A 27,754-nucleotide genomic window follows, 5' to 3' on the forward strand; every position below is an offset into this window, starting at 1 on the left:
ATTCGCCAAGGCAGTTTCTGTGGTGCTTTCTTCTCTTCATCTCTTTGTCAGGGTTAGCAAGGTGGAAGTCTAAGGTTGTCTGTGCTTTTAGAACAAGTTCTTTCCCCTCTTGATAGAACCCTATTGCATCACCTGAAGAGTGTGACAGACACACCAAATGAGCAAGCCACACAGCCAGGCTCAGGCTCAGATTTCATGGGGTTGCTTCTCCTTCTAGACTTAGAGCTGAGGGTCTCTGAAGTGCGTCTGTTCACAGGAGACGTCTTCTGCACATCCACTTCAATTATGTAACAAAGCGCGATACTGTTGGTTTTAAAAATTGCTTTTACCCCATATGTAGACAGGAATTTTACCCTTTTCAAAACTATGTGCTGGTGCTGTTAGGAAAATACTGCCAGTGTTTGTAATACTGTGTGCATACCCTGGTGTGAGATAGAGATGCCCAGCGACTAACAATAGCTATAAAAATGAAATCTTGCACAGCCGTGCCCTGCCTATCCAGTCAGTGGGAACAAGGTGTTTGGGGTCGAAGAGAAGCTTTATCACTGGGGTGTTGTATGTGGGGGACTGTCAGCTCAAGAAGTGGGGAGGGGGCAGTGCTGCAAATTTTAGTCTAATGCATAATGTTGAAAGAAATTTTATCCCGTCATAAAGATTAGCAGGCTGTGTAATTCAATTTAAAATTGGTCGGCGTGTCTTGACTATTATAAAGCCTTTCTTTTTTTTGTTTTATCGCCATTCCATTATTTTAGGTCGTATACCAATATAGAATGGAGCATACAGCCAACCCTTACAAAGTCTCTTTCTGTGGTTCCACCCATTGACGAATTGTTGGTGAATGTAAGAGATTATTTTAAAATGAGTTAAGAAAATGCTTGCTCAATTGAATGCCTCCTTGTTTTCTTTCTTCTTCTTTTTTTTTAAACATAAAATGAATTTCTTCTGGGCAAGCAACCATTGAGAGTGAAACTCTTTTAAAAGCATTTGCTGGACACAGGGCTTGCTTCTCAAAACTCCAGCGTTAGCACTTATCTGCAGTATCGTAGGCATTACTGTGCCATTGAAAACCAAGATGCAGTAGCTTATGTTAATGCAAGACTGACAGACCCACATCTGATGGCAATTACACATACTGGGGGGTTAATAAATGTTCTTAGAATTACTGTCTTTATTTTCTTTATTACAAGAAAAATGGGCAGCTTCCTAAGCCGTGCCTCCTGCTTCTTGCTCCAGCCTTGGTGACTTGCTAATTAACTGTTTTGGGTCTAGTACTTCATGGGCTCTGTTGAGTTTAATATTCATGTGAAGGAAATGCTAAATCCTCTGGCCAAACTAGTAGGAAAAAAACCCCAAAATTAAATAAAGCAAACATTTATTCAAGTGCTCTTTATGAACAAGGAATGAGGAGCTGTAGAAATAACAATAATGAGACTTGGATGCACCAGAACAGCATCTTGGAAATGAATGCACAGATTTTTTATTCACTTTTTTTCTTCCTAATAGTGGGTGGATTTTAATTTTTAATTCATCTTCTTAGGGAGTTTCAGCCCTGAAGCACTTTGTTAAGAAGGTACTTCATCCACACTCAGATTCAGCAGGAAAGATCTTAAGATCGATTAACAGTATCAGCCATGACGGGGGTTGGGGTATTGCTTCCATACCATGTATTTGTCTCTAAGTTAGTATTACTCACCATGGGTCAACACTTACGCCCTCTGACCATGGTAGACATGAAAGTTGCCATCGTGAAAATCTGTGCCTATTTTATCTTAACGTTCTCTGGCCAATCCAGTCTCTCAAGTATTGCTATTAGCAAGTTGACTGTGACTTTTCCAGGATGGGAGTTTTGTTTGTTTCATATTGTGGGCTGTTTTTATTGTTGCAGAAGGTTCTCGGCATGTCTTTGAGCAAGTTTGGGCTATAACATGAAGAAGGCTGTGAAGGAGACAGGAAAATATTTACAGCCCTTTAGGACAATTTAGGAAGCAAATTAGCTTGAGTTTATGATCCTAATCTATACAAAAGTAAGGTTATGTAACTACTTTCATGGGAGTTAACTTTTAAAGCTTTCAGCCTAAATAATTGAACAGGTGTAAATGGATCAATTCAGTTTACCTGTTATGCCCACCAAATCTCAGGCTGCTGGCTCTTCTCCAGTTTCACATGCCCATCTCCGAAGCCTGAGTGCTTGTCATAATGGCTCAAGCCGGTAATTAAAAATTCAGATTCCGGGCCCTCCCTTGTGGCACAGTGGGTTAAAGCACAGCACTAAGAAGCTAAAAACCACTTCCTCATGAGTTCGATCCCCACCTGCCCCAGAGGCGACCGCATGGCGTGGCAGACTTCTCCTGACCCACCCCACCCGCTGCTCCCCTCAGCAGTGTACTTTGCCGATCTGCCTGTTCTGCTCCCCACTCTGTCCCTGGCGAATCCTCTCACCGCCCCTCCACCTCTGGCTTGTACCCAGTTCTGTATGCATAAATAAATAAATCTTAAAAAAAATTCAGATTCCTGGCCCTAGCTCCAACCTATTGAATCAGAGTATCTATTAGTGGATCTGAATTATTGCTGATTTATTGAACTCTTCACTGGCTCTTCTGCCAGTTCACTGTTGTTGTTCTTACAATAGTATTGAATGTCAAGTTCAGGGATATAGGCTGCATATATCTATATGTTCTCATCACTCTTCATTAAGTGGTTTAATGTACAGAGTTTTTCAAGGCATTCCCAATGAAGGCTAAGGTTTCTGTCTATTGGTGCTAAGCCTCATACTTGTCATCATCAGTTGCTTTTGTTTACAGGAACTCTGTATATCCTTGCCGGAGGCAGCAAAACACAAACTAGGGTCTCTTAACAGGCAGTTATAAAGAGGTATACAAATAACTTTGTTTGGGAGGAACATTATTACTTACGCATGTGGAAGTATAAATATTGTGAGTTAAATCAAGAGGCGTTTGGCCTCAGAAACAACTTGGCTTAAGCAAAAGAGGTCTATTATCTCATACATGAACAAGGCTGGGAGTGAAATGGTTTTCCGGTTCTAATAACTCATGAGCCCAATAACAAGATCAGGAACCCAGAATTCTTTCAATATTCTTTTCTCCTATTCACACTTTTCATTCTTGCCTCTAAGCTTGGGACTGTTAAAGTGACTGCTCTAGGCATAGCACAAAGACATAACAGATGTTCAGGGGAAAAGAGGGACATTCCCTCCAGTGTGTCTCTCTGTGATCACAGAGCTTTTGACTGCAGTGTCTCTCTGTGGAAGTGGTGACCATTCCCAGAAACCCTTTAGCAAATGCCCCCCTATCTCATTGCTAGTATTGGATGACATGCATCACTTTAACCCAGCCACTGGCAAGGGAAATAAATTACCTGCTAATCCACTCCACTTGCCTTGGCCTCTGCTATCTTGGAAAGGTGGGGTGAGAATTTAGGTAGATTGTCTACAGTATCTGCTTTGAGTCTTTATAAGGCACCTTCAAGATAGTAGGCTACTCTATTTCTAGAATGGAGTCCAGTCTGTTGTCCTAGAATAAAGTCTTTTAGGCATGATTGTAATTCAGGAACAGCCACATGGCCAGTAATAAAGACAGCATTCAGTGACATTTTTAATTACCTTGCTTAGCTTCTGTTTCTGATTGTATATGTTGAAATTTTTTACCCATCTTTTCCCTTTATTGGTTTTTCTTTTTTTCTTTTCTTTTTTTTTTTTTTCTGTTTCATCTCTTGCTCCTCTTCTGAGTTGGAAATATTAGACAGAATAGGCTTCTAATCATCCATGTCCCTTTCCAATAGGAATGATGTCAAGAAAGAAGGTTACAAATTACTGATATGGAATCAGATTCCAAAGTTTCGAGGCTGAAACCATTATTGTATATTATGTTGGCTGACTGTCTGGTCCGAACGCTTAACCTTCTTTCTCACTTACCCACCTAGAGTTGGCCTGCAGAGATTCTTAAAGATAGCACAGGAATTACCTCTTTAACAATCCAAGTCAATAGTTGTCACCATCAATTTGTCATCAAGAAGTGGAAAGATATCTGGTTGGAACCTGAACCTACTGATACAGGGTAGCAAGAATTCCCTGCTGCATCTCCATGCTTGGAGGGTAAAGACAGAATCAGATAGAAATAAAATATCCCCTTGGTTCATCTTCAGTGGCTTGGTGCCCAAGAAAATAAGCTAATAGGCTTTGTTGGAATGTTTCATATCACACCCAGGTAACACCTGGTGGGCCTACTTTCTGGGTGTCCACACATGGGAGCCCACTGCTGTGCCTTTTTTTTTTTTTAAGATTTATTTATGCATACAGAACTGGGGAGCAGGTCAGAGGTGCAGGGGTGGTGAGAGGATTCACCAGAGACAGAATAGGGAGCAGAACAGGCTGACTGATGAAGTACACTGCTGAGGGCAGCAGCAGGTGAAGCAGGAGAGGTCTGCTGTACCATGTGGGTCACCTCCGGGGTGGGGATCGAACTCATGCTGAATTGACTTTAGCTTCTTAGTGTTGGCTTTAACCCGCTGCGCTACCAGGCAGGACCCTACTGTGCCTTTTTAGGTCCTACGTAGTTGTGTTTCTATATTCTCAGTATACTGACCTTACTGAGGCAGGAAGTGAATATACACATTTTAGAATGCTTCTCAGTCACAAAGGTAGCTTTTGAAAACAAAGGAAAAAAAAAACTTTCTCTAGTTAATATTCCACTAATCAACAATGGAAGATTGAAGTATTTGAATGTTCTCAGAAAGATTGAACTTCTAAAGGAATTGTGTGCATGATAAAATGTTCTAAAGCTATCTTGGATGTATGCATGTGTGTGTGTGTCTTGCACACACTTTTTTTTTTTTTTTACCTTCTTATGTTACACATGATTAGGGAAATCTGTTTCTTATATATCTTGCCATATTAATGATAAAGGGCTGGAAAGACAGAAGATGTTGAGTGATTGTCTTCAAAGACATCTTCTTTGATCACTGTATCTCAGTAGATTTCCTGTTTCTCTTTTTCACTGCACCTAATTCCCTTTCTAGCACTTATAGTATGAGTTATGTTAATAGCTATTTACTTCTTTGCTGTCTGTTGCTCCCAGCTGGGTGTAAGTTTCACAGCAGAGAACCTCTTCTGCTTGTGCATCATTATTTCCCAGCTAACACTAAATATACTATGTGTCATACCCCCAGGCCTTAGGGAATAATTGTTGACTGTGGTAGAAAGACTGTCATCATTCCGTGGGCATTCTGGGAACCTATTTTATTATCATATCTCATCCTGACTTTTGAGAGCCTCAGAGATCTAATGGGATTTAATTGGACCTAATAGGATTTCTTTTCCCCAAGGCTGATGGATTAGAAAATTAGGTTGAGACCCGATTTTGTAACAGACTTGAAATGAGCCAAAAGGGAAAGGGAGCGACAAAATAGATGAATCTGAGACAGTGGAATCAAAAGTGAAATGCCATATGATATAGTTAAAGAATAAGAACCCAAAGAATTGAAATCCACTGACCTTCCTAGGAATCAGCTTTGGGTGTGTTTGACTAGAAATGGTTAGATTCTTCAGTTGTGGAGAAAAAGGTTAGAACCTGCAAACATACTTTCTTTTCCTACTTATGTAGCTAATCTGCAGCGTGTAGCTAAGGCATTCCAAGGGAATTCATTTAAAAAGAAATAAAAATGTTTTTTTCCAAAAATGACTTCCAGTGTCACCATTTCGGATTCAGTGATCCTGTCCTTGCCTTCCACTCGGAGAAGAATATTCCCAGTGAAAAGTGAAAACTGTTATTTGAGAAATATGCAAGAATGAGATATTGTGGTGGTGATAAGCCTGTGTTATAGGAACGTGACCATCTAGAAAATCTTTGTTCAGAACCTTGAGAAGCCATCTTGGCATTTAATAAAGAAAATAAATGCCATTTTGGCTGATGGTAAGCAAATGCAACCCCTTAACAATTGATGAGGGGGGGAAATAAGTAAAAATTGTTCACTTGGCCACATGGAAAATCTTTACCATTGGGTTTCATCAACCTCTGCTTCAGTGTCAGACATAGAAAGAATTTGGAAGGGCAATGGGTAGGTTCAGAGAGGTCATTTTATCATCTTGAACTACTCTGTGATTTAAACTCACAGGTGAGGGAACTGCATTGGATGCCTTCTTTGGAGCAAGTGAAAGAAAATGGTCTTAAGTTACAATAGAAGAGGTTTGAAAAAGAACAGGAAAGAGTATGCCAATAGAGAACTTTGAGCAATCGTAAATGTCTTCGATGTCTGAAGAAGTCGGTAACACAGGCCATGTGGTTACTGTAAGTTCTGGCAGTAGTGGAGCATTGATTGGAGAAGACAGGATTCATGGTTGGAGGCACATCTCAGTTTCTCCGAGCCTACATTTCCTAGTCTGGAGGGAAGTTCATTCCAACTCTCTCCGACTCAAAACTTCTGACACTGTAATTATATGATATGGGAGAAGCAAGGATGGTCTGCAGGATGGAGTTACCTTGCCGCCAACTCCTTGGGTGACCTTAAAGAAAGCACTTAGTCCTGCTGAGTCTTAATGTCCCATTCCATAGAAGCAATGATTTTGATCTCTGAGGACTCTCAGGTTGGGATTTCATTGAGCATTAGAGGAGAAGAGGTCAGGAGCACCCTGCCACTCCTGATTTTTCTATTGGAAGCAAAAGGAATATGCTGGCTCTGCAAATATATCCTTGTGGATTCTTTGACCCACTGACTTGGGTCCTGAGAAGATGCACACATGCGTCCTGTTTGGCTTGGGCAAGAGGTTCATTTGTAAAGAGAAGGGTCTTATAAAACCAGCTGTCAAAACAGCAGTGATTTTCCTGTGAAGCCTAGGAGTGAAAACTTTCCGTTGAAGGGGTACAACAGAGAAGAAATACCATCTCAAATAATGAATGACTGGTGTATTGATGATCTCCTTTAAGCTACCCAATCCTGGAACACATACTGGAACAATCTTTTCATGAGTAATATTAGTCATGCAACAATAGTATTTCTCTTTTTTTGGACTTGAAGACACTAATTGTATAATGTATGTAATTCAGGTCTATTCATTTACCTACTCACTTTAATTTGCTTATTCAACAAGTTGAATTTAGGCTGAGGTAGTATTTATTCTTCTGACCTCAAGTGTTCAGAAACAGGGCACTTCAGAAGACTATTTCTGCTCTTTTTTTATTTCTCCAACTATGGCAGGATTACCTGGATTCCTGAAAAAATTGAATTATTTAAAAGAGCTTCATGAACCACCTTTTATGCTTTACACATACTATGTATGAGAAAATATGAACTCTCAAACTTTGGCTTTAAGCGCTGGGGATTCAATCTTTAGAAACTAGAAAGAACTATGGTGTCTCAGTCCTTTGGGGCTGCTATAACAAAATGCCACCGTCTGGATGGCTTAAGTACAACAGATGTTTATTCCTAATCATTCTGGAGATTGAGAAGTTGAAGATCAAGGCAACTGCATGAATGTTTCAGTGAGGGTCCTCTTCCTGGTTCATAGCGGTTGTGTTCTTGATGTGTCCTTACATGGTGAAAGAAGTGAGGGAGCTCTGTGGGGGTCTCTGGAAACACTGCTTCGACTCATGGGTCTCCACTCTCATCAGCTAATCATCTTCCACAGGCCTCACTTCCTAACATTATCACCTTGGGGATTAATATTTCCACATGAAACTGGGGGCAAATACCAGATCATACAATTGAGTGTGTGATAAAAAGTGAAATAAATATCCAACTCCTATTCCTGGAACCTCCAGCCTCATGTGCCATAGCAGGCTTTCCAGAAATCCTTTCTTCCTAAGGAATTATACTGCATACACCTCATCACCGTTACTACGAATCAAAACAATCTTCCTTGTGAGACTCCTCTTGAAATTTTATCCTTGAAATGCTTCATTAAAATTTTGAGTTGTGAAATGGGAAATATTGGACTCTACATGTTGCCCATTGTGACTTCCTGTCCAGAGTGCAGATTATTAAAATTGACATCAGATGTGTGTGCAAGAAATATCCCCTTTCATAGGCTCTTCTCTAAATTTCAAGATATTCTGTAGAGTGGATTAGATTATACAGTGAATGGGGACTCTGAAAAGAAAATAGAATTGTGTATTGATGCCTTTAGAAATATTATTTGATGGCAATAAAATATTCTCTGAAATTCCCTTCAGAGGGGAGAAAATGGAGTTTGTTTGCAGTAATTGCATTTTCTAGCATTTGCTCTCACACTTTCCAATATAAGCCAATTGGAACCTGTGATTTGGTTTTGCTTATTGGCAAAAGTACCATGTAAATTGATCTGTGATGCATTTAAAGGAGATGTTTGTGAAAGTTTGGAAATTGAGATGGCTTTTTCTTATTAGATTTTGAGAGTATTAGGGTTCATTTCTATATTTTAGCCTAATGTAATATTAGCCAAATATGTTCTTTTTCAATTTAGTTTTAATCAAGTTCTAGAAGACCATTTTCATCTAACCCCAGTGGCGCTGTTAAGGTAGAGATTTTATTTCCACTGTCAACCCTCCTTTCTGGCTTCTGTGGCCCAGCCCCTCCCCAATGCACACTGAATCCTTCATCATATGCCCTGATGTTGTTTCAGCTTAGAAAAATAACAGTAGTTATTACAAAAAGATTTTTTTTATTATTTGTAAGGTTCAGGTGGGAAGAGAATCTAAGAAGCCTCTAAAATTGTTATTTCTTTTAAAGAACGTGACCTTTATGTCTTGTGTTATTTTTATTTAATTTGATTTTCATCATACTTAATCGTTTAAAATGCATACACACAGGATTTGTATTTGTTCTTCTAATTATTCAGTCGTATAATTGCCACTTATTTTATAATTATTGCTGGAAGCAACACCTTTTTCTCAGCTGTTTTTTTAAAAGATCTTGTAGAGAAAAAAAACAGCAACATATTATTACTCAGCTCACCATAGAGTTTGTCAACTAACACTGCTATTTCTTAAAGATATTTGTTGAATACTCCTTTAAGGTAGTAAGAAGTAGTAGATGGACCTCTTATCTTGGAGGAAGCTAAATGTAAAAGAGAAGACAAGATAAAAATAATGAAGGTAGAGATTATAGTAATGGAAATCAACTTATATATGTCTTATTTGTATTGGATCCTCTATTGAGCTCACACAGTCTGCCTATATGCTCTGTAATGCAGGTTGTACAGTTACCCTCCTTTTCTGATGAATAACAGGGAGGTTAAATGGCATGTTTTGAGTTTGAGTTTGGCAGAAATGCAGTTCCAGTCCTGCCAGATTCCAGAACCCAAGCTTTTAACCATCATGCTGCACATCCCTATTCTCTGTTACCTTTCTGTGATAGAAACATTCTCACAGCAGGTGGAATTGACAATGACTTTGCTGATTCTTCTTGTGAATATCCAGTGGAACCTGGATTTGGATCCAGATTTCTGAAGCTCGTATAGGTAGATTTCTGAGTCTTTAAAAGCTAATTTTGTTATTCAGAAAAAAAATTGATAAGTCAGTAAATATTCCTCAATAAACCAAGGTCTTCATATGTAAGGAAGAGTTTGGAAAAAATAATAGTGGCAAGATAACCTGTGGTTCCACTTGTCTAGCCAGATGGTAATACTTGCGTATAATTGGAGCTGCACTTTAGCAACTACCTCAGCTTCACATGTAGAAAATGCCAAGGCCTGGGTAGCAAATTGGAGCTACTCAGTTGGCAGACTGAGGAGACTCAGTTGACTTACTAATTTGTGGCAGTCATTAAAAATGCATGTTTGAATGAGAGAGGAGGGGTGTGGTGTGCGTGTGTAAGTCATGAAAATCATAAAAAAGTTATATTGAGAAAAAGTTATTATGAGACAGGTTTACATGCAAAAAAGAAGCCATCAAATCTCTGAACTATTTTCAGGTTCCTAATACTTATGGGTGCTAATGTCCTATTTCCTTGTGGTGCCTTGGGATTCTTTTTATGGAGGAGGCTGGAGAAAAGGAGGGAGTATTTCAGCTGTGACTTCTTGTGATAGCCTTCATTCCTGCAGTGGCTTACTGGACTTGCACTCAGCATTTCTTATTCTCTCCTGGGTTTCCACCTCCGCCCTGACATTATTGTAATATAGTTTTCTGTGTTTAATATTTCTTAGACTTGGTTTCCCATTGCAAGCATGGAAGAAACCCTAATGCATGAGTTTCAGAGGAGAACGTAGCAGTCTGAACCTGCTGTGTGGCTCCATCAGCAAGTGTGAGTATTAACGTTAGAGCTGTCAGGACTTGTGAAAATTAATGGAGCCTGACGGGGGACAGACTGAGGTCAGAGACGGAGCTTGCTCTGATTGAATGTTTCTGATGGCTTTGCAGCTGAGGCAAGTGAGTACAAACTGTAGAGCTGAAAGGGATTTCTAGAGGTCCTGTCATTCACTCAACTAGTAGGCAGAGTGCAACAACTAAGTGCCAAGCATTTTTCTAGGTGGTGGGGGTACCACAGAGGAAGGAAGATGGTCCAGTATGACTGACACAGTCCTCTCCCTGCTTCCAGGTTAGATTCAGTTCTTGTTTGCTATCAGCTCCCAAAAATTACTTCCAAGGAAGGAATTTAGGTGTCATATCCCCTTAGCCTCTTTTGGGGCCTCATATCTCTTCTAGCTCCATAGTCACTAGTATTATTTTTTCCTATTCTTCCTTCTACAGAATTTTCTGCTTGGCCAGTTTTCAAGTCCAAGATTTTTTTACTCAGTCCTTAGTGGAATAAAGAGACTTCAGGGGTTTGACCATTTTCTCTTCTCTGCTGGTCACAATATTAACAATGTATTAATAATTTTAAACCTAAAAAAAATGGTATGTTACCCATTGTGAGAGTATAACAATGCTTTGTAATGGTAGTGTTAAGGCACAGTATTTTAAAAGGCTGCTGGCATCACCCCACTCAGGTTAAAGTCATCAGATGTGACTGAATTATAATAGATCTCTTGTTTAGAAGCAGTCCTAGGATAATAGATTTGATTACAAACTGTTTTGTTTTTTTTAATCTTAGAAAGTTACTTTTTTTCTCTCCCACACTGGCAAGTATATGTGAGCTTGAAGATTGTCCCATGTGAGTTTGCTTTTTCCTGAGGAGCCATAAGGATTGTCCTGTCCTGTCATCTGTCTCTGTTTTCTTCTTGCTATTTAATGAGCTCTACCGAATAGGAGATATGTTGCAATATTTTTTTAAGTTTATTATTTAAGAGTGTGATGGGGACTGGGCATGGGGTTGGTAATACTAACAGTTGTTATCTTTGTAGGACTAGCTTTTCTTTTACCTAGAATCCCAGCAAATGATAACTAGCTTTAGAATGTTCTCTTTAAGAAGTAGTGTTCTCCTCTGGGTTCCCCCCACCTTGATTGTAATTGAAAGAAAGAGGAAATAGTAGTCAGTAACCTTGCTTACTAGATCTCTGCCTAAAACAGGGCATGGGAAAGGTCATCTTTGGCATTTGCTTGATTTGCTGGATCACTCTGTTTGCCCTAATTTCTGTACCCTTATTCATGAAGAGGCTGGAGCATCTTCTAGCAGGTAGCTGACAAATCCCCAGGAAAAGTTAATATTCCGGAATGGACCTTGGAGTTTGATTTGACCTGAACTTGAATTTCTAGAGGAATATGCTCAATAATGATTGATAGAAAAGAATAGGTTGCAAGTGTGTGATAGTTTATTTTCTGGCACATTAACTTATGTGGTGGGGCCAGCTAGCAAGGAATTTTGTTTGGTCAGAGAAATCTTACAGGTTTATTTTAAACGGCGATGCACATGTCCAACCCCACCCCCACCCCATCTCTTATCTTCCCACTTCAGTCCATGTTGTTGTTTACCTTCCTGATCTCTTTAGGAATTTTGCTTTATTGTGTTGGGTTTCTGTTCTCTGTCAGAGTCTCATATTCATTCTTATATTATGGCTAATAAGTTTTTTAATTTTGGATCTCTGGATAAAGTTGGGTAAAGGAACTTTTCTCCCCTCTCCTTCCTGGATCCTTGACCTTCTCTCCTTTGGGTAGGCTCCCAAATTCTCCTGAGGGCTAGTTGGTAAGAAATGACACCCACAGCTGCAGTAGCATTTGGAGAATGTGTTCAATGAGCCAGAATTTGTGTTGTCATAGTGCCATGCTGAGACTACTCATGTCCTCTGGAGATGTCCCTGAAATAGCTAGAGAAGCATCTAGAATGGGGGAGTTCTCTTTCATGATAAAAACAAAAAGGGCCCTACCTGCCTAGAACCAGAGAAAGGATCACTTGTAGATAAAGGAATGGTCTGAGGAGGCCCCACGTGAGAAGTGGGTGTCAGGACAGGCTTTATCAGGCTGTTACAAGTTTGGAGTCACTTGAAAGAATCCTAGCATAGAAGTCAAGGAGCTATTCTTGTCCCACTCTTGCCATCAGCTTGAACTGTGACTTTGCTTGGCAAGTGGTGGCATTTGTGTGGCACTGAGTTTCTTTACCAGTAGATAGGGGCCAGATAAATAAGTTGCTTTTCTTTTTTATTCTAAGTCAGGGATAACTTTCTTTAGATGAACTTTCCCCAAATTATAAAATGAAAGAAAACAGAAGCTGCTCTGGTGAGCATAGGAGTGAATCTCTCCCCTCTCCTCTTGTTTTCTTCACGTTCCCTATTCCAACTCCAGGAAGGCTCACAAAGTGCAGCTTCACACCATCACCAAGGACTGTGTCAGAAGCCGTCCTTCTGGGTTTGTGTGCTGTGAGTCAGGGGGGCCACATTAAGTGGCACATTAAACATCTCAAGTCTGATAAGGAAGGGGCTGACCTGGACACAGTTCTGGGTATATCCACTTTCACATTGTTAGGGACTTTTCAGGCATGTGCATAGCTGAAGATCTTAGACAGTCCCGGATATTGCAGCCCTACCTACACACTCATGGAGGAGTACCCTCACCTGCTTCTATCAAGGTACTGCGTGTATTCTAAATGAGCAGTCACTTTTGGAAGAAATAGAACTAAATGAATCTAACAAAGGTGATGCTGTGCATTTGTAAATGAGTAGCTTTTTTTTTTTTTCATGTTAAGTAATTACTGCTGGATGGTAGCTGGACAATAGAGAAGTTCATTTTGCAAGTTCAAATCTTCTTGACAGAGGTGGTGAGGTTTACTTTGCATACAGCTTGGAGCTTCATAGCATCACCTCCAGATGCTCAAATTACACTAATACTACTTTAGTTTGCTTGAAGAACATTTCCAACCTTGTCGATATCTACCTTTGGAGAAATTGAAGCTTTCTTTTTCTCTCTTCATATGCTCTTCTTTGAGAGTAGTGACATTGTGCCTGACATCTAGAGGTGATTCAGTTTGTGGATGAACTAATAATGACTGATTGGATAACAACTGAAAGGCGTATTCATAATAATTATTGTAATAATATGTATTGAATGATAATGAAGTGTGACACTGCTCTCTCTCTCTCTCTCTCTCTCTCTCTCTCTCTCTCTCTATCTATCTATCTATCTATCTATCTATCTATATAGTATTTTCTTGATTGTGTACCAAGCCTTATAGGTGATATTATTATCCTTCCTTCCCCATTTATATTTGAGATTTAAAGCAATTCATTGGAAATTATCTAGCTAGACTGCATCAGGAATCAAGAATAGGACACTTCAGGAAGGTCTTAAAACTGAGGAAATGTAACACTGGCTTAATTAACTATTCCAAACCAAAGATGATTAGCTTAGTTTCTAGAATTACTCTGGAGATAGAACCATCCTGGAGATAGAACCATCCCTCTACTTAGTCAGTAAATACTGATTGTGCATCTGCCATTTGGAAGTTACTGAACTGGATACTCTGGGTTGAGCCAGGAAGCACAAGATGTAATCTATGCTTTCAAGGACCTTGAAGTATAAGGGAAGAAAATTCACATGTAAAAACTAAAATCCATAGTATGTCTAATCACCATACAGATTGTCTACTCAATATCATGTCTGTGCTATAGAAGCTTTATGCCATCTCATCTTGACTACAACCTATGAAAGAGATACAATCTCTGTCCCTATTTTGTTGAGTGTTTTAGTGAACATAACTGCTCTGTCCACAGTCATGCAGCTAATGTACAGCAGACCCTGCAGAGACCTGCTGCCTTAACCACATGCTGCCTCCATAATTTAAATTGTAAGAGTTTTTTTTTTAAGATTTATTTATTTATTTATGCATACAGAACCGGGGTGCAGGCTAGAGCTGCAGGGGTGGTGAGGGGATTCACCAGAGACAGAGTGGGGAGCAGAACAGGCAGATCGATGAAGCACACTGCTGAGGGGAGCAGTGGGCAGGCCAGGAGAGGTCTGCCACGCCATGTGGATCACCTCGGGGGCAGGCAGGGATCGAACTCACGCAGAAGGGGCTTTCAATTCTTAGTGCTGCGCTTTAACCCGCTGCACCACCCAGGAGGGCCCTAAATTGTAAGAGTTTAAAAATTGAATCATGAAAAATAGAAATATGAGTGGTACACCAAGAGAATACTAAATAATATCCATACAAGGAGGTGAAGAGAGTAATGCTCAGTCAAGTATGGGATGGATGCCAAGAGAGCAGAAGACAAGGACAGAGGAAAGGAAATATCTGAGAGGGAAGAGGAGGACTGAATAGTGCAAATAGGAATCAAGGGAATACTCATTCTGAGGAGCAACAATGTCACTGTGGTGTGAACAAGAGACGAGAATTGAGAAAAAGTCTTGGGTTTGATTTTTGGGGTGGGGGGCGGTGGTGGGTATCATCAGCGTTCCACAGAAACCTCTGGCAGAAAATAGAAACAAAAGCCAGAGTGCATTGGGTAAATTATGAATAACCCTTGTCTCTAGGTTGCTAATTCTAGTAATAGAGGCGCCCATTCGGCAACACAATAACATAAATGAGGCAGGCATGAGTGCATGAGGAGGTAGGTCTGTGGCAGACTAGAGATCAGAAATGCCTGATCTTGTGATTTCTAAAAAGAAACCTAGAAATCCCTATTTGTTGCTGTGCTTTTTCCTGATCTCTTAATGTTAGTCCAATTAAATAAATAGTAAATATAGTAACAATCTACAGTTGATTGAGACTATAAATGTTTCTGTAGACTGAATTTGATTTACCTAGAATCTTTTAGCAGATGTTGTTTAGAAGTGAAATGAGGAAACATATCAAAGAAGCAAGGTTGGAATTGTCTTAGATTGTGAGGCACATGTGTGTGTGTGTGTGTGTGTGTGTGTGTGTGTGTGTGTGAGAAGATGTGCTTGGTTTTATTTTGTTGGGCTGGTAAACACAAACTCACACAGGAGGAGAATTCAGTAGAAAGATATCAGAGAGATGTTTGGAAAAGAAAAGTGCCAGTGGGAGAGAGAGGAATGGGATTAAGAGGCCAGTTATTTAATTTCATTATTTTTATTTTGTGTAGAAGACGTGGGGTGTAGAAAAAACAAGGGTTTTTTCATGCCAGAGGTGCAGGGGGTGAGAAGATTCACCAGAAACAGAGGGGAGCAGCAGGTGTGACAGAGAGGTCTGCTGTACTTTGTGGGCCAGGGATAGAACTCAGAATGTCATGGTGCTTGTGATGAGACTTAACCCCTAGGCCACTAGGGAGGGCCCCGAGGCTAGTTATTTGAAAGAAGACACAATACAAGTGGAATGATTGGAAAATGAAAAGGGGAAATGAGATTCCTTACTCTTTTCCATCCAGGTAGAGGACGAGGTAGATGCCACATGGAGTTATCTAAAGGATCCTGAGAGTGAGAGGAACCTAGAAGAATTCTGTGAGGACTGCTTTGGGACTAGGTATTAGGGAGAGTGTGGGATAATGAGAACGATAAGGGACAGTGCAGACTCAGCTGATTTTCATTTTCCTTCAGTTTCTAAGTGAGCATCTAATTATGTGACCATTAGGTGCATAAGGTATGGATTTGAATAAGACTGAATTGCCACCACCTAGAGCTATATAACCTCATCCATGTGCTGAGTTCCTGTATTTCACTCATTCATTTGTTACAGCTGTCACTTTGCCATATCTGTGATTCATCACTACTATTATTTGCTCAAGAATTTTCTTTAAATCACTTCATATATAAAGACAGATAAATGAGAAATAGAAAAAGTAAGAGCCCTGTGTTACTACTTACACGGTTATATTGTAGTTTTTCTAAATAGTATTTTTAAAATTACACAAACGACTTGACATTTTGTCAAAAGTTCATTTGGATTCTACCTGAAATCCTCTTGTATGTTATCAGTAGAACATATACCATGGCGTGAAGAAGATGGAACTGGTTAATTAGTTGAGTTCTTTAGGTCATTTAGAGCAAGAGTTTTTTCATGTCAGAATAACTGTATATGGCCTTGGTTTTTATTCAAGCAGGTCAGCTTCAGTGGCCTGATCTGAATAAAATGGATAAAGGCAGAGACCTCTTTGTCTGACAATATTTAAATGATGCTGTTTGAATACCAAGAAGTTTGGAGCTTAACTGCAGAACCTTCCAAATTAATCTAGTCTGCGAAAAAAGCTAAAATGCCATCAAGTAACAGGAGATTTGTCAGCTGCCCTGCTTATGCTTTTCATATAAATCATAAAGGTTGCCAGATTAGAGATGAAAGATCAGTTCACGGAAAGAAAAATATGTCAGACAATTTCATAACATAGGTAAAAGCCGGTGGAAGTTGGAAACTACTGGAGTCTCAGAAAGAGATGAGTTTGTTCACAGTGTGTAAATACCACCAGTGTTTCTGTGACTGTTCATTTTCTTGGTTACTACTTTATGGTGAGTCTGCAAAATTTGATTCAAACATAAAAAGAGGTCAGTTTTGTAAAGGAAGATTTACTTTGCCAGTTGTGCCTTTCAAAAACAAACAAACAAACAAAAAGCATAGCAGGCCCCCCGCCACCCCCCCGGTGGCTTAGGGGTTAAATCTCAGTGCTGTCACTGCAAAGGCCTGAGTTCCATCCCTGTGGGCCAGGGAGCTGACCCACATCTGGGGCCCCAGACCTCTCCTGTCTAGCTCTCTACTCCCCTTACCAGTAGTACTTCAGTAAATCCACTGCTCTATCTCCCACTATGTCTCTGGTGAATCCTTTCACCCCAGCACCTCCGGTCTACACCGCAGTTCTTCTATGCAAAATAAATGAAATCTTAAAAAAAAAAAAAAAAAACAAAACTGGTCCCAAGGAGGGGTCACGTATTTCCTCAGCCCCGTTTCCCAGTGTTGCCTGTGCCATCGCATAACCAAAGCTGTAGAAAGGACAAAGTAAGGAGTTAGGCCGCAGGGCAGCGGTGCATGAAGAGCCCATCAGCATGAATGATTAAGGGGAGCCGGCAGCCACAGCAGGACTTTGGACAAATAGAGATGCTCAGATTCACATTGGCAGGGACCTATCATGGAACAGATTACCACCAGGAAAACATTTTATCCCATGCCAGCCTCAGGAGCACAGGTGAATCGGGGCATAGTGTCAGGCCTAGGATATCACAAAGCCATGTTGTTAGAGTTGAGAGGCACAATATATGCAAGGCTGGGAATTTGCAGCCCTATCAGTGCAGCTTGTCATCTGTACTCTGTGTGTAGGGAACTGAGCAAATTGCTGTCATTCTGTGCCTGTTGTTTGCAGCACACATCACACTCCTGTTGCCTTATGCTTGTGCAGGTGATAAGCTCAACATAAGCATGCACTTGAGAGGGGCTTCCTAGTTTCTATAAACTCTTCATACAACCTCGCATATAACAGAGGCCAAAGACCCCTCCCCTTGCCCCACCACCCCATCCTCCTCAGGCTGGTGGCAGTCTAGGACAACTGACACCAGGCCATGGTGTTTTATGTTTCATCTTTCTGCAGTGTTATTTCTGATTGTTTTCCTTTCTCTCTTAAGCCTCAACATCAACACATTTGCTCTACATGCAGTTGTATGATTGTTAGAAATAAGAAACTGAAAGCTACAGGAAAATCAGTAGCATTATAAAATATGCCAACCTTGAAAACTTCTTTAATATCAGGCGCTATGTTTATAGTGTGTGACTGGAATTATGGATTTCACCTTGTACTCCGCAGGGCTGAAATCCACATGACCTAGGACAAATCCTACCTCCTCCAAAAATATTTTCCTCCTTCCTAAGCTCCCTCAATGATATCAGGGGCTTTGACTTGCTGGTAAAGACCATTTTTATAACAAGTGCTAGTAGTAACTTTACTCTACCCGGAATAGCAGGAAACAATTTCATCTTGGACCCAGGAGTCTTAGGAAGCTGGAATTATACACACCGTTGCTCCGCCCTTTCTCCCCTCAAAATGAGATGAAATGAAATGAAATGAGCAGAAGCCCTGCAGTGAGACTTGAGGGATGGGTGATGACAAAGGAAGAGAAAAGGGCATTAATTTCAGGTGGGGACAGCTGCCCAGCCCTATCTCCCTTTGGATTTTGGTTCTTATAACATCATGGTGAGTTATTAATATGTATGATCTGTACTTTATTCAAACATTATAAATCTATGCAGAAGTCTGGTGTTTGGGTTTGCCTTTATAGCTTTCATTCTTCTTCCCAGAATTATCTCATTTTGATCGGGAAACTTTTGCATAAAAGGCACACACAGAGAATGCAAATTTCCGTACCATAAATATTAAAAGGGGGTTAAGCTTTACAGCTTCTTCTCCCGTTGCAGTGGGAGGAAAGTTAGTCTTCCAATCAGGGGAACCATTAATAATGTTCTTTTCTTCACCAACCAGAAGATAAACTGTCACTTGTAATATGAAATTATACTATAGAATTCCTTTCCTTCATGTAAACTGTGGAAGATTTGGTTGTATCATGTCTTTTGTATGAAGACTTGATGAAAATCAAGCCATTGTCTGAGTTGCTAATAGGTGGTTGGCTTATTTTTTTGAGGACCAAACCAAGTCCAGACTTTTTTTTTTTTAAGGGTTGTAATTAAAGTGCTTTTTTACTGGGTAATTATAAAGTATGGTTCATCACAGTAAATGGGTAGCATACAGAAGAGGGAAATGGAACTCTAGAACTTAATGTCTTCTTAGTAGCTTTTTAGCTTCTTAGCAGCTTTCTATCTCTGGTTTATTGTCATTTTTGTTAGCATAAAGGAGTAGCCATAAATTTTTGTTCCCATGGAAATAAAAAAGACTGTGTGAGCTATTTCATTTGGGTATACTGTCTGTTAATCACATAGTCTCAACTGTTGTACTTCGTGATGGGAAATGAACGTGCTAATTGGCGCTCTTTTTTCTTATTTCAGGAAACCTGCCATATGAATATAAAATAGTGATTGCTGGGAATCATGAACTGACATTTGATAAGGAATTCATGGCAGACCTTGTTAAACAGGACTACTACCGGTTCCCCTCAGTGTCCAAATTGAAACCAGAGGACTTTGACAACGTTCAGTCCCTCCTGACAAACAGTATTTACTTACAGGACTCGGAGGTAACAGTGAAGGGATTCAGGATATATGGTGCACCTTGGTAAGTACTCATTCAGTTCCCTCCCCCCCCCCCTTTTTTTTTTCTGCTTCAGCAATAAGAAAGCTGGGCACTGGCTTGGGTGACTTGAGGGGAAAAGATTAGTGTAGAAGGAGACCTTATTGCTGTCTCCAACATAGAATACATTCTAGCACTGAGGGCAGTTCAGGGCTGGTGTTTTGCAGTGTGATACAGGCTGGTTTGGGCAAGACTAGTCCTGGGAAGGACTTTGATAGCCATGTCTGTTTGTGTTATTGTGGCCTGCATCTGTGTCTTTGGGGCGCAGAAGGATTAGAGGACAGGCACCGGTTGTCCTTTACACCAGATTCCGTTACTTTGAACATCCCATCAGCCAGTAACTCATATCCCTCTTATTCTACATGGGAACAGCCACAAAATAGCTTGCTTAGGTTGGATCTCACTACACATCACAGTCACACTCTGAAGAAATACAGTATCAGAACCCTTGAAACCCTGATTCTCCTTCCCGAGGTATTTTTTTAAAGTTCAGATGAGGTTGATGTGCACACAGTGTGAAAGTCACCAGGACGAGAATTCTCAGTTCCCAGCTCTAGAAAACATGCAGCAGGTCCATTTCCAGGGGCCAGCCCAGAAGTGTTTGATCTTGGCCCCACTAGTTGTCAGTCTGACGTTTCTGAAGCAATTTCCTCACAGATCTTAAACTGCAGCTTCTGCATCTCTGAGAGGGTGAGAGGAATACCTACTTTAGAGAGGTGTCAGGAGGGTTAGGTGATGCCCACAGTGTCTCTGGAAGGTACCTGGAGCTTGCTCGACATCATCATCATCATTTTTCTAGCCTTGGCTCTGTCTCCAAGTATTTATGTGAACTTGAATCAGTCACGTTGCCTCTAAAGCCATTTGGCGGGGGGGGGGGGGGTTGTCTTTTAAATGGGAGTGTTAGACCGGAAGATTGATATTCGAAATGGCTTGGCTATTTAATTGTGTGTTTGTGTATTTATTTTCTAAATGCCCTATTCTATATAGAAAACAGAATGTAACTTTTACTCTCCCAATCTGGAAGTACCTTTTTCCTGCTGCTAGGAGTTGCAAGCAGGACTGGAAAAGGACAGCTGAGTGAAATTCAGATTTGCCATCCCATCCCACACTTAAGTTGTCATAGTTATTATTTTTTTTTTTGTGATTCTTTTTTTAGCTTTCCTAGTTGGTATCCAGAGAGCTGATAAGTCGCTATAAGATGTATATTTCTATTTAAAGTCGACCTGCCAATGATTGTGAAAGCTCAGTTGATGCTAGTTGCTAATGTGAGTCCCTGACATTTTCATCATGTTAACTTCAACATAATTTTAAGAGGTGGCATTTGATTGAGAGAAAATTATGATCCTCATTTGGTAAATGAGAAACTTTGGCACAGAAAGGTTAAGTAACTGCTTAAGCATCACACAGCTAAGAAATGGTAGCTTCTGAGTTTGAGTTGGACCCAGGGTAGAAGCATGACTGTGCAGCCGTGGTAGTGGTAGATTGTCAATGGTGGTGACAATCTACAGTCGGTATAGGCAACTTCGTAAATGTATGCAATTAATATTTTTTTTAATATTATTGATTTGCATACAAGAACTGTGGTGCAGACAAGAGGTGTGGGGGTTGGTGAGAGGATTCACTAGAGACACTAGGGAACAGAACAGGAAGATTGACTGAAATACACTGCTGAGAAGAGCAGTGCTGGGCCATGTGGGTCACCTTCCTGGCCGGGGATCAGCTCTTCATAGTGCTGAGACTTAACCCCTTGGGCCACCAGGTGAGACCCCAATTAATTTTTTATACCCACAAGATGGTGAAGGGCAAGAAATAAACAGCATAAATTCATCATATGAATTTCCACTATAATGTGGAAATGGGTATCAAAGTAATGTGAACTGTCAAGATTAGCATTTCTGATTAAATTGTGGGAAAGGGAGAGCTTTTCCACTGCTGATCCTCATCTTATGACTGTAGTAGTGGGCAGGTATCCTCTGATAGAGGCGTGACTGACGTAGTTAAGATAATTTTTTATTTCCAGTAACTTACAGTGACTTTTGAAAAATCTTCAAAAAGTACAGGACATTTAGGGCTGTTCTAGAACAAGCAGGACTTTCAGAGGTCACCAGATTGATTGTTCCTGAAATGATGGCAGCAAACTAACTTCCTGCATTATCTGAGCAGATGCAGTTCTGTTTAGGACAAGCGTAGGCTAAGGAGATTACACTATGGTGGATGAGGGGGTCGTGGGAGGTCCTAAGGCAGGTCTTGCAATATCGCAAGAAAAAAATAGTCAGTTCTGTGATGTTTTTGGTAGTGGTACACATTTTTTTTTTAAATGTATTTATTTATGCTTACAGAACTGGGGTATAGGCCAGAGAGGTGCAGGGGCAGTTAGAGGCTTCACCAGAGACAGGGGAACAGAACAGGCAAATGGACGAAATACACTGCTGAGGGGAACAGTGGGAGGGCTAGGAGAGGTCTGCCTCACCAAGTAGATCACCCCCTGGCCACTGTGGAGCTTGTGCTGAAGTGGCTGTGGTTAATCTTATAGCACTGAGCTTTAACCCTTTGTATCACCAGGAGCGGCTTGCTACACATTTTTAACAAAGTTTATATCCAAACTGGATTGATATCATTAAATCTTTTTTTAATTGATTTTGGAGAGGGCAATAGATTTAAGAAAATAGAAAGTATTAGTCTAGTGAAATATTATCCTGAAGTTGTCATCACACATAATTTATTGGGATTTCCAGAAAGTTCCACGTCACCATGAGGGAGATCCTGAAGTAGAATTTGTTTGCCCATAGGAATTGTTGGCATTTTGTTTTGTAGCCAGAGGTTGGCAAAGGAGAGCTATTGTTTTCATCATATATTTTGGAAGCAGCAGTAAGTAGCTTATATCTCACTGTGAAGACATTTGTTAAAACCAATATTCCCAGGACTGCTGATAATTACAACACTGAGTTAATATTACCATATTAGAATTTCTATGTGAGAGGACAGATGTTCCAAGCTTTACCATTTATTGAGACCTGGGACTTGGGAAAGTTTTGGGAAATACCCATGCCTCTTTTCTTGCATCTGGAAAGTGGAAGACAACCATTTCCCTCACGCGATTGTCACGAGGAAAATGAGATATTGTGTAGAAGACTTCCTGGCACAGAATAAGCATTTGATCCAATCTGCACTGTACCTTTGTCCATCTTCACATGAAGACTGTGGCATTAGGACCTGGCTGGGGTGGGATCTGGCCCCCTGTCCTCCTTGCTGATTGACACTAGAGGTATCAACTTGCGACTCTAGACCAGTGAGATCATCTTACCTGCTACTCACTTAAAAGTTAGAATCCTCAGAGTGTACATATTTGCCCACATTTTTGTTTAACATCTTGCACAGGTTTTTACGTTCTTTCACTATTAAACATTCGATCAGAAGCAAAGTTTGAGGGAATATATAGCAGAGCGACCACTTTTCTTCCTTCAGAAATTAATGTTTTTCCATTTCTGAGATTCATCTTTTGGTGAAAGCTGCTTAATAATTCAGTAAATATTCAAAAGCTAAATTTACGTAAACTGATTACATTTGACTCCTTGCTTTCCAGTGACTCTTAAGGAAGAAATACTAATTTTCTAATGTGTTGACATCGTTAATGGTTTTAATATAAAAGCAGAAATCCAAATATGAACCCCTACACTAAGGATTTTATCCTGTCATAGATATCTCAAAAGTCGTTTTCATCCCATCAGGAAGATAGTTATAACTCACGTATTTAAAAAAGAATATTTGTCACTTGGCTTCATTACAGAGCAGGAATATGAGTATGTGTTCATTGCATGTTCATAACATATAGGCCCACAAAAAGTGTCACAAAGACCAAAGATAATCAAAGTTGTATTTCCTAGTTTTTACGATTTAGCAGAAATTTATAGCAGAGACAATGTGCAACATTCAAGAACATTTGCATGTGTTGCAATGGAGTGTGCTGTGGTGCTTGTTAGATCCCCAAGGAAGAGCATTTGGAAATATGATGACAGGTCTGGGCAAAATCAGTGGTCTACACTAAGGAAATTCGAAGTGGTATGTTCCTGGAAGGAACACTGCTTCTTCGGAAGAGGATCAAGAGTTGACAGATTCCCAGGGGTGTTGCTTCCTCAGCAAGGCTTCATAGTAGATTCTGTGGCTTCCTTAACCACCTCTTCCTTGTAAGAATCTTGAAGAAAGAAATCAGACATAATGTATTGTCATCTTTGTGAGGAACATTTCAGCCATATCTTTGCTTAACTATTCCATATGATTTTTCTCTTTGCTTCTTTGGAAGATAGGAGCTAGGTCTGCCTGGGCTTTGGTTGTCACTTCAGGGAAGTTCCTGGGTTTTATGTATTCCCTCTGCTGCTCCCCCCCCCCCCACCCCCCATCACCTGGCTTGATTCTCTGCCATCAAGATAAGATGGCTTCTGGTTTCTGCTTTGTGATCTTTCTGAGGTCTGCAGCCTTTTTTAGAAAGGTTGAATATGAGTAGAAAAAGGGTATAGGGCCTCCCTGGTGGCACAAGGGATAAGTCTCAGCACTATGAAGCTTTCAGCACCCACTGCAGTGGGAATTCAATCCCCAGCCAGGTTACTGACCCTTAGGGCTCAGTAGACCTCTCCTGTCTCACCCATCTGTTGCTCCCCTCAGCAGGGAATTTCAGTAGATCTACCTGAAATTCAGTAGATCTACCTGCTCCCCACTCTGTCTCTGGTGAATCCTCTCACCAACCCCCACCTGAGCCTGCATTACAGTTGTTATATGCATGAAAAAAAAAAAATAAAATAAGTCTTACAAAGAAAAGGGGATAAAATTCTAATCTGTTAGATATTCTCCACTCTGGTAACCAACCACTTGTCTGACCAGGGAGGAAGAGTGGTGGGACTTGGAAATCATCTTTGGTGACTGGATCTGTTGCCTGCATTTTAGTGTAAGCAGGTTTCAGTAAACTCACCTGTGGGACTTGGCATTTAAAAATCAAGTAGTCTGTCTGTCTGTCTCTCTCTCTCTCTCCCTCCGTAGTCTGTCTGTCTGTCTGTCTGTCTGTCTGTCTCTCTCCCTCCCTCTCTCTCTCCCCCCATAGTGTCTCTCTCTCTCTCTCCCTCTCACTCCTTCTCTCTCCCTCTCCATAGTCTCTCTCTCCCTCTCCATAGTCTCTCTCTCTCTCTCTCTCCAGTTGTTCCTTTGAAAGCAAGGTGATATATAGAAAAGAAAAATCCAAGCTGGAAGTCCATATTGCTCAGATTTGCGCAAGCACTTGTATCGTCAGCGTCAGCAGTCGCCTGCAGCCTGCAGCTCGCCCCAGTAGGGACAGAAAGGCAGGACTCCCGTGGCTTTTAATGAATATGAGTGGGGCCTTCAAGTGTCCAGGAATTTGATCTCTGATGCTGACCAAGAGGTCAGGAAAAAAGAGCATACTTTTTCACATTAGAGTGGACCAAGGTGTAATTTGTCAGATTTAGTAATTTAGGAAGTGCCTTAACTTCTGCAGCAGGAAAATGAGATCAGACCTAGGCTGTGTGATTCTAAAATGGCTGAAATAGCAAGAGGAAGCTCCCTGAGTTGTATTTTCAAAGAAAGCGTGAGCAGGATATTTCCCCTCCTCCCCTCATTTCAGATCATAAACATGTTGAGTTCATTCATTCATTTAGAAGTAATTTTCTCAGCCTCTTTCAAAGTGGGAGTTAAGTGTTGCTTCCTCCCTCTGCAGCAGTTAGGATGGTGTTTGCACACAGAGAGCCCCAACGTCGTTCGTTTCCTTGTTCAGATCAGGCAGTGGTCCTTTATGTTTACCCTGTCAGAAAGGCTTCAGATGTTTTTATTTCCAATTATAAGTTTTGTAATGCATCATGTATTTTGCTGACAGTCTTCAAGTTCTTGAAATAGCCAACAAATTAACAGCAGATAGTGAGTGAGAGGATTAGAAAACCAATTGGCAGCTCTTAGCCTAGAATTCAGATAGGGGTAGGGAATGCGTTCGGTTATTTCATTTCTACAGTCATACTTTGTAATTAACTTGGGCCAAAAAATAACACTAAAAAGAAAAAGAAAGAAAAGGAAGAGGAGAAACATTTCCACTTCACCAGGAAAGGCCTTTCATGCTAACAAACGTGACTATATAAACAATATTGGCTCTGTGTGTACCACGCTTTCAGGGATTCCGGCTTTTATTCAGGAGGGTTCAGAAAGGTATTGGTACAGAGGAAGGGTGTGTGTGTGTGTGTGTGTGTGTGTGTGTAAGTGTGTGTGTATGTGTGTGTTAAACAAATATGCACTCTGCTCTTACATGATTCTGTTTAAAGGCCCAGGCTAACATTTCATTTTTCTTGGCGTGGGGCCCACTGCTCTCCCATTATGAAACCTATGGCTGTTCTCTCTGCTCTTGAGTTACAGGCTCTGTTTACATTTTTGCCTGTTTCAGAATGCAGCTGACTGCTCTTAAAGCTGCCGGGATCAGATTCACTTCTGATTTAACAACTGCCCTGTTTATTTGAAAAAGGAGAATGCAAAACCGATCATTTTGCTTCCTACCTCCCATTCATAGGCATATCGTAAAATAGCATTTTGAAATCCCATTTATGCAGAACTTGTGAGGTTGGATTCTGCTCCTACCATTCTGCCAGTTCCCTCCAGCCCAGCCTTTCCCTCCTCTTGTGGTGCTTTCTTTCTCTGATGTGTTGCTGGTGGTTGTATGGAAAAGGTGGAGGGAACTGCAGATGTTTTTTTGCGCTTTTAGTTATGCTTAAACCAACCCTTGGCATCATTTAAATTTTCGCTGAGAGACAAATTTAACTAGCGAGTAATAAAAAACTGACATTTGGATGGTGTTGTGCACTCAGAACGTTCACATGTGCTGTCTCATTTGGGCTTCACGGCAGTTAGAAAGAATTAAATATTAACTTTAGAGCCAAATCATTAAAATTAAAAACAACACTAAAGAATTAAAATAAGCAGAGACTAGAGTCATAATAATCATTAATTGCCAGTGTCTGTGAGTGCTAATATGTCAGATGCTGTTCAGTATCATCATCTATTGACAGAGGAGACTGATACAGCTTTTGACAAAGAAGGTAACTTACCCCAAGTCATAGAGTTAGTTTGGGGACTCGCAGACTAGAATCCAGCCTTTCTTTGCTGAACTCTTTATATTGAACCAGGATATCCTAGTAACCACTGATCCTAGTAACCCTCTGCTCCCTGACTTGAGACAACTCAGGAAGTCTCCACTTAGAAGACTTTCTATCTGCATAAAGAGCATTCAGAAATCTAGACCAACACTCTTAGAGGCACTCATGATTAAATGGTAAGGTGTTCATGGAACATGTTGAGGGGAGTGAGCAAAGGAAAGATCCAGTATCTTTTGCCTGGGATGCTCCAGAACCCAGGGTATAAAGATGTCTCAGTGGGTCATGGGTCGTAAGGTGTGGGTCAGCAACTCCTGGATCTTCTGTTGCATAGAGACAATGTCTATTTTCTTTGCACACACCTTAGGATGATGCAACTCAGTATTGGTTGCATGTGGCTCTTTGTCTCTGAAGCACCAAGCAGCAGTGCAGAGCAGCAGCAGCCTTGGGCACATGCACCAAGGTCAGTGTGCCCATTGCAGTCACTAGCATGGCTCACACACTGTGCTCCAAAGAAGACCTGTTGAAATCCAATTGTCTGGCAGCTCCTGTCATTCACTTTCTTTCTTATTTCTCATGTGTTCTTTCATTTTCTTATATTGCACTGACAGCCTTCATCTTGGTGGATGGAAGATTATAAAGCAGGAGCCCTGCCATCTTTGTTCTCTGTAAGCACTCTAGAGTAGCTCAGTGCCTGACACACAGTAGGTGCTCATCTTGTACCTGCTGAGTGAGGTGAATGACTGAGTGAGGATGGTTGGGATAGAGATGTGTCTGAGTGGGTGGGCTGAAGATTTACATGGGCAAGACACTCAGTTACAAAAGGAAATAATTTTTTTCCAGTGCTAGAGCGCACACAGCTATGAACTTACAAGGAGGATTAGAGACGGTAGAGCAGAGTGTAGTGTGTAGAGATGGTAGAACAGAGCTGTGTCTGTGAGCTTCATGAACAGATCTAGAGCCTTCGCGAACATTTAGATATAGAGAGCGAGTGTTACCTTTCCAGCTGAGAATGGTTTAGTAAAGATTAAGAATTGAGTGCTTGGACCAACCTGACTTAAAGGCAGTGAGTTTTCAAAGAAAGGCTTTACTGCTGTTTCTAGTCTCTTTATTGTTACCACCCATGCTGTGACCAGCTCTGGAGCTGAAG

The 27,754-nt window shown here is 40.7% G+C and overlaps 1 protein-coding gene across 3 annotated transcripts in view; it reads left to right on the forward strand.

The window, feature by feature from the left end:
- Positions 1 to 27,754, forward strand: part of MPPED2 (metallophosphoesterase domain containing 2) — a 162,850-nt gene that overhangs the window by 63,945 nt on the left and 71,151 nt on the right. For all 3 annotated transcript variants that reach the window (XM_004682959.2, XM_012725735.1, XM_012725736.1), the window contains exon 4: positions 19,231 to 19,456. In XM_004682959.2, coding sequence (XP_004683016.1) covers positions 19,231 to 19,456 — 226 coding nt within the window. The remainder of the gene's footprint in view (positions 1 to 19,230; positions 19,457 to 27,754) is intronic.

This window comes from Condylura cristata, unplaced genomic scaffold (assembly GCF_000260355.1).
Source record: "Condylura cristata isolate star-nosed mole 26May11 unplaced genomic scaffold, ConCri1.0 scaffold00015, whole genome shotgun sequence".
NCBI classification, from domain to species: domain Eukaryota; kingdom Metazoa; phylum Chordata; class Mammalia; order Eulipotyphla; family Talpidae; genus Condylura; species Condylura cristata.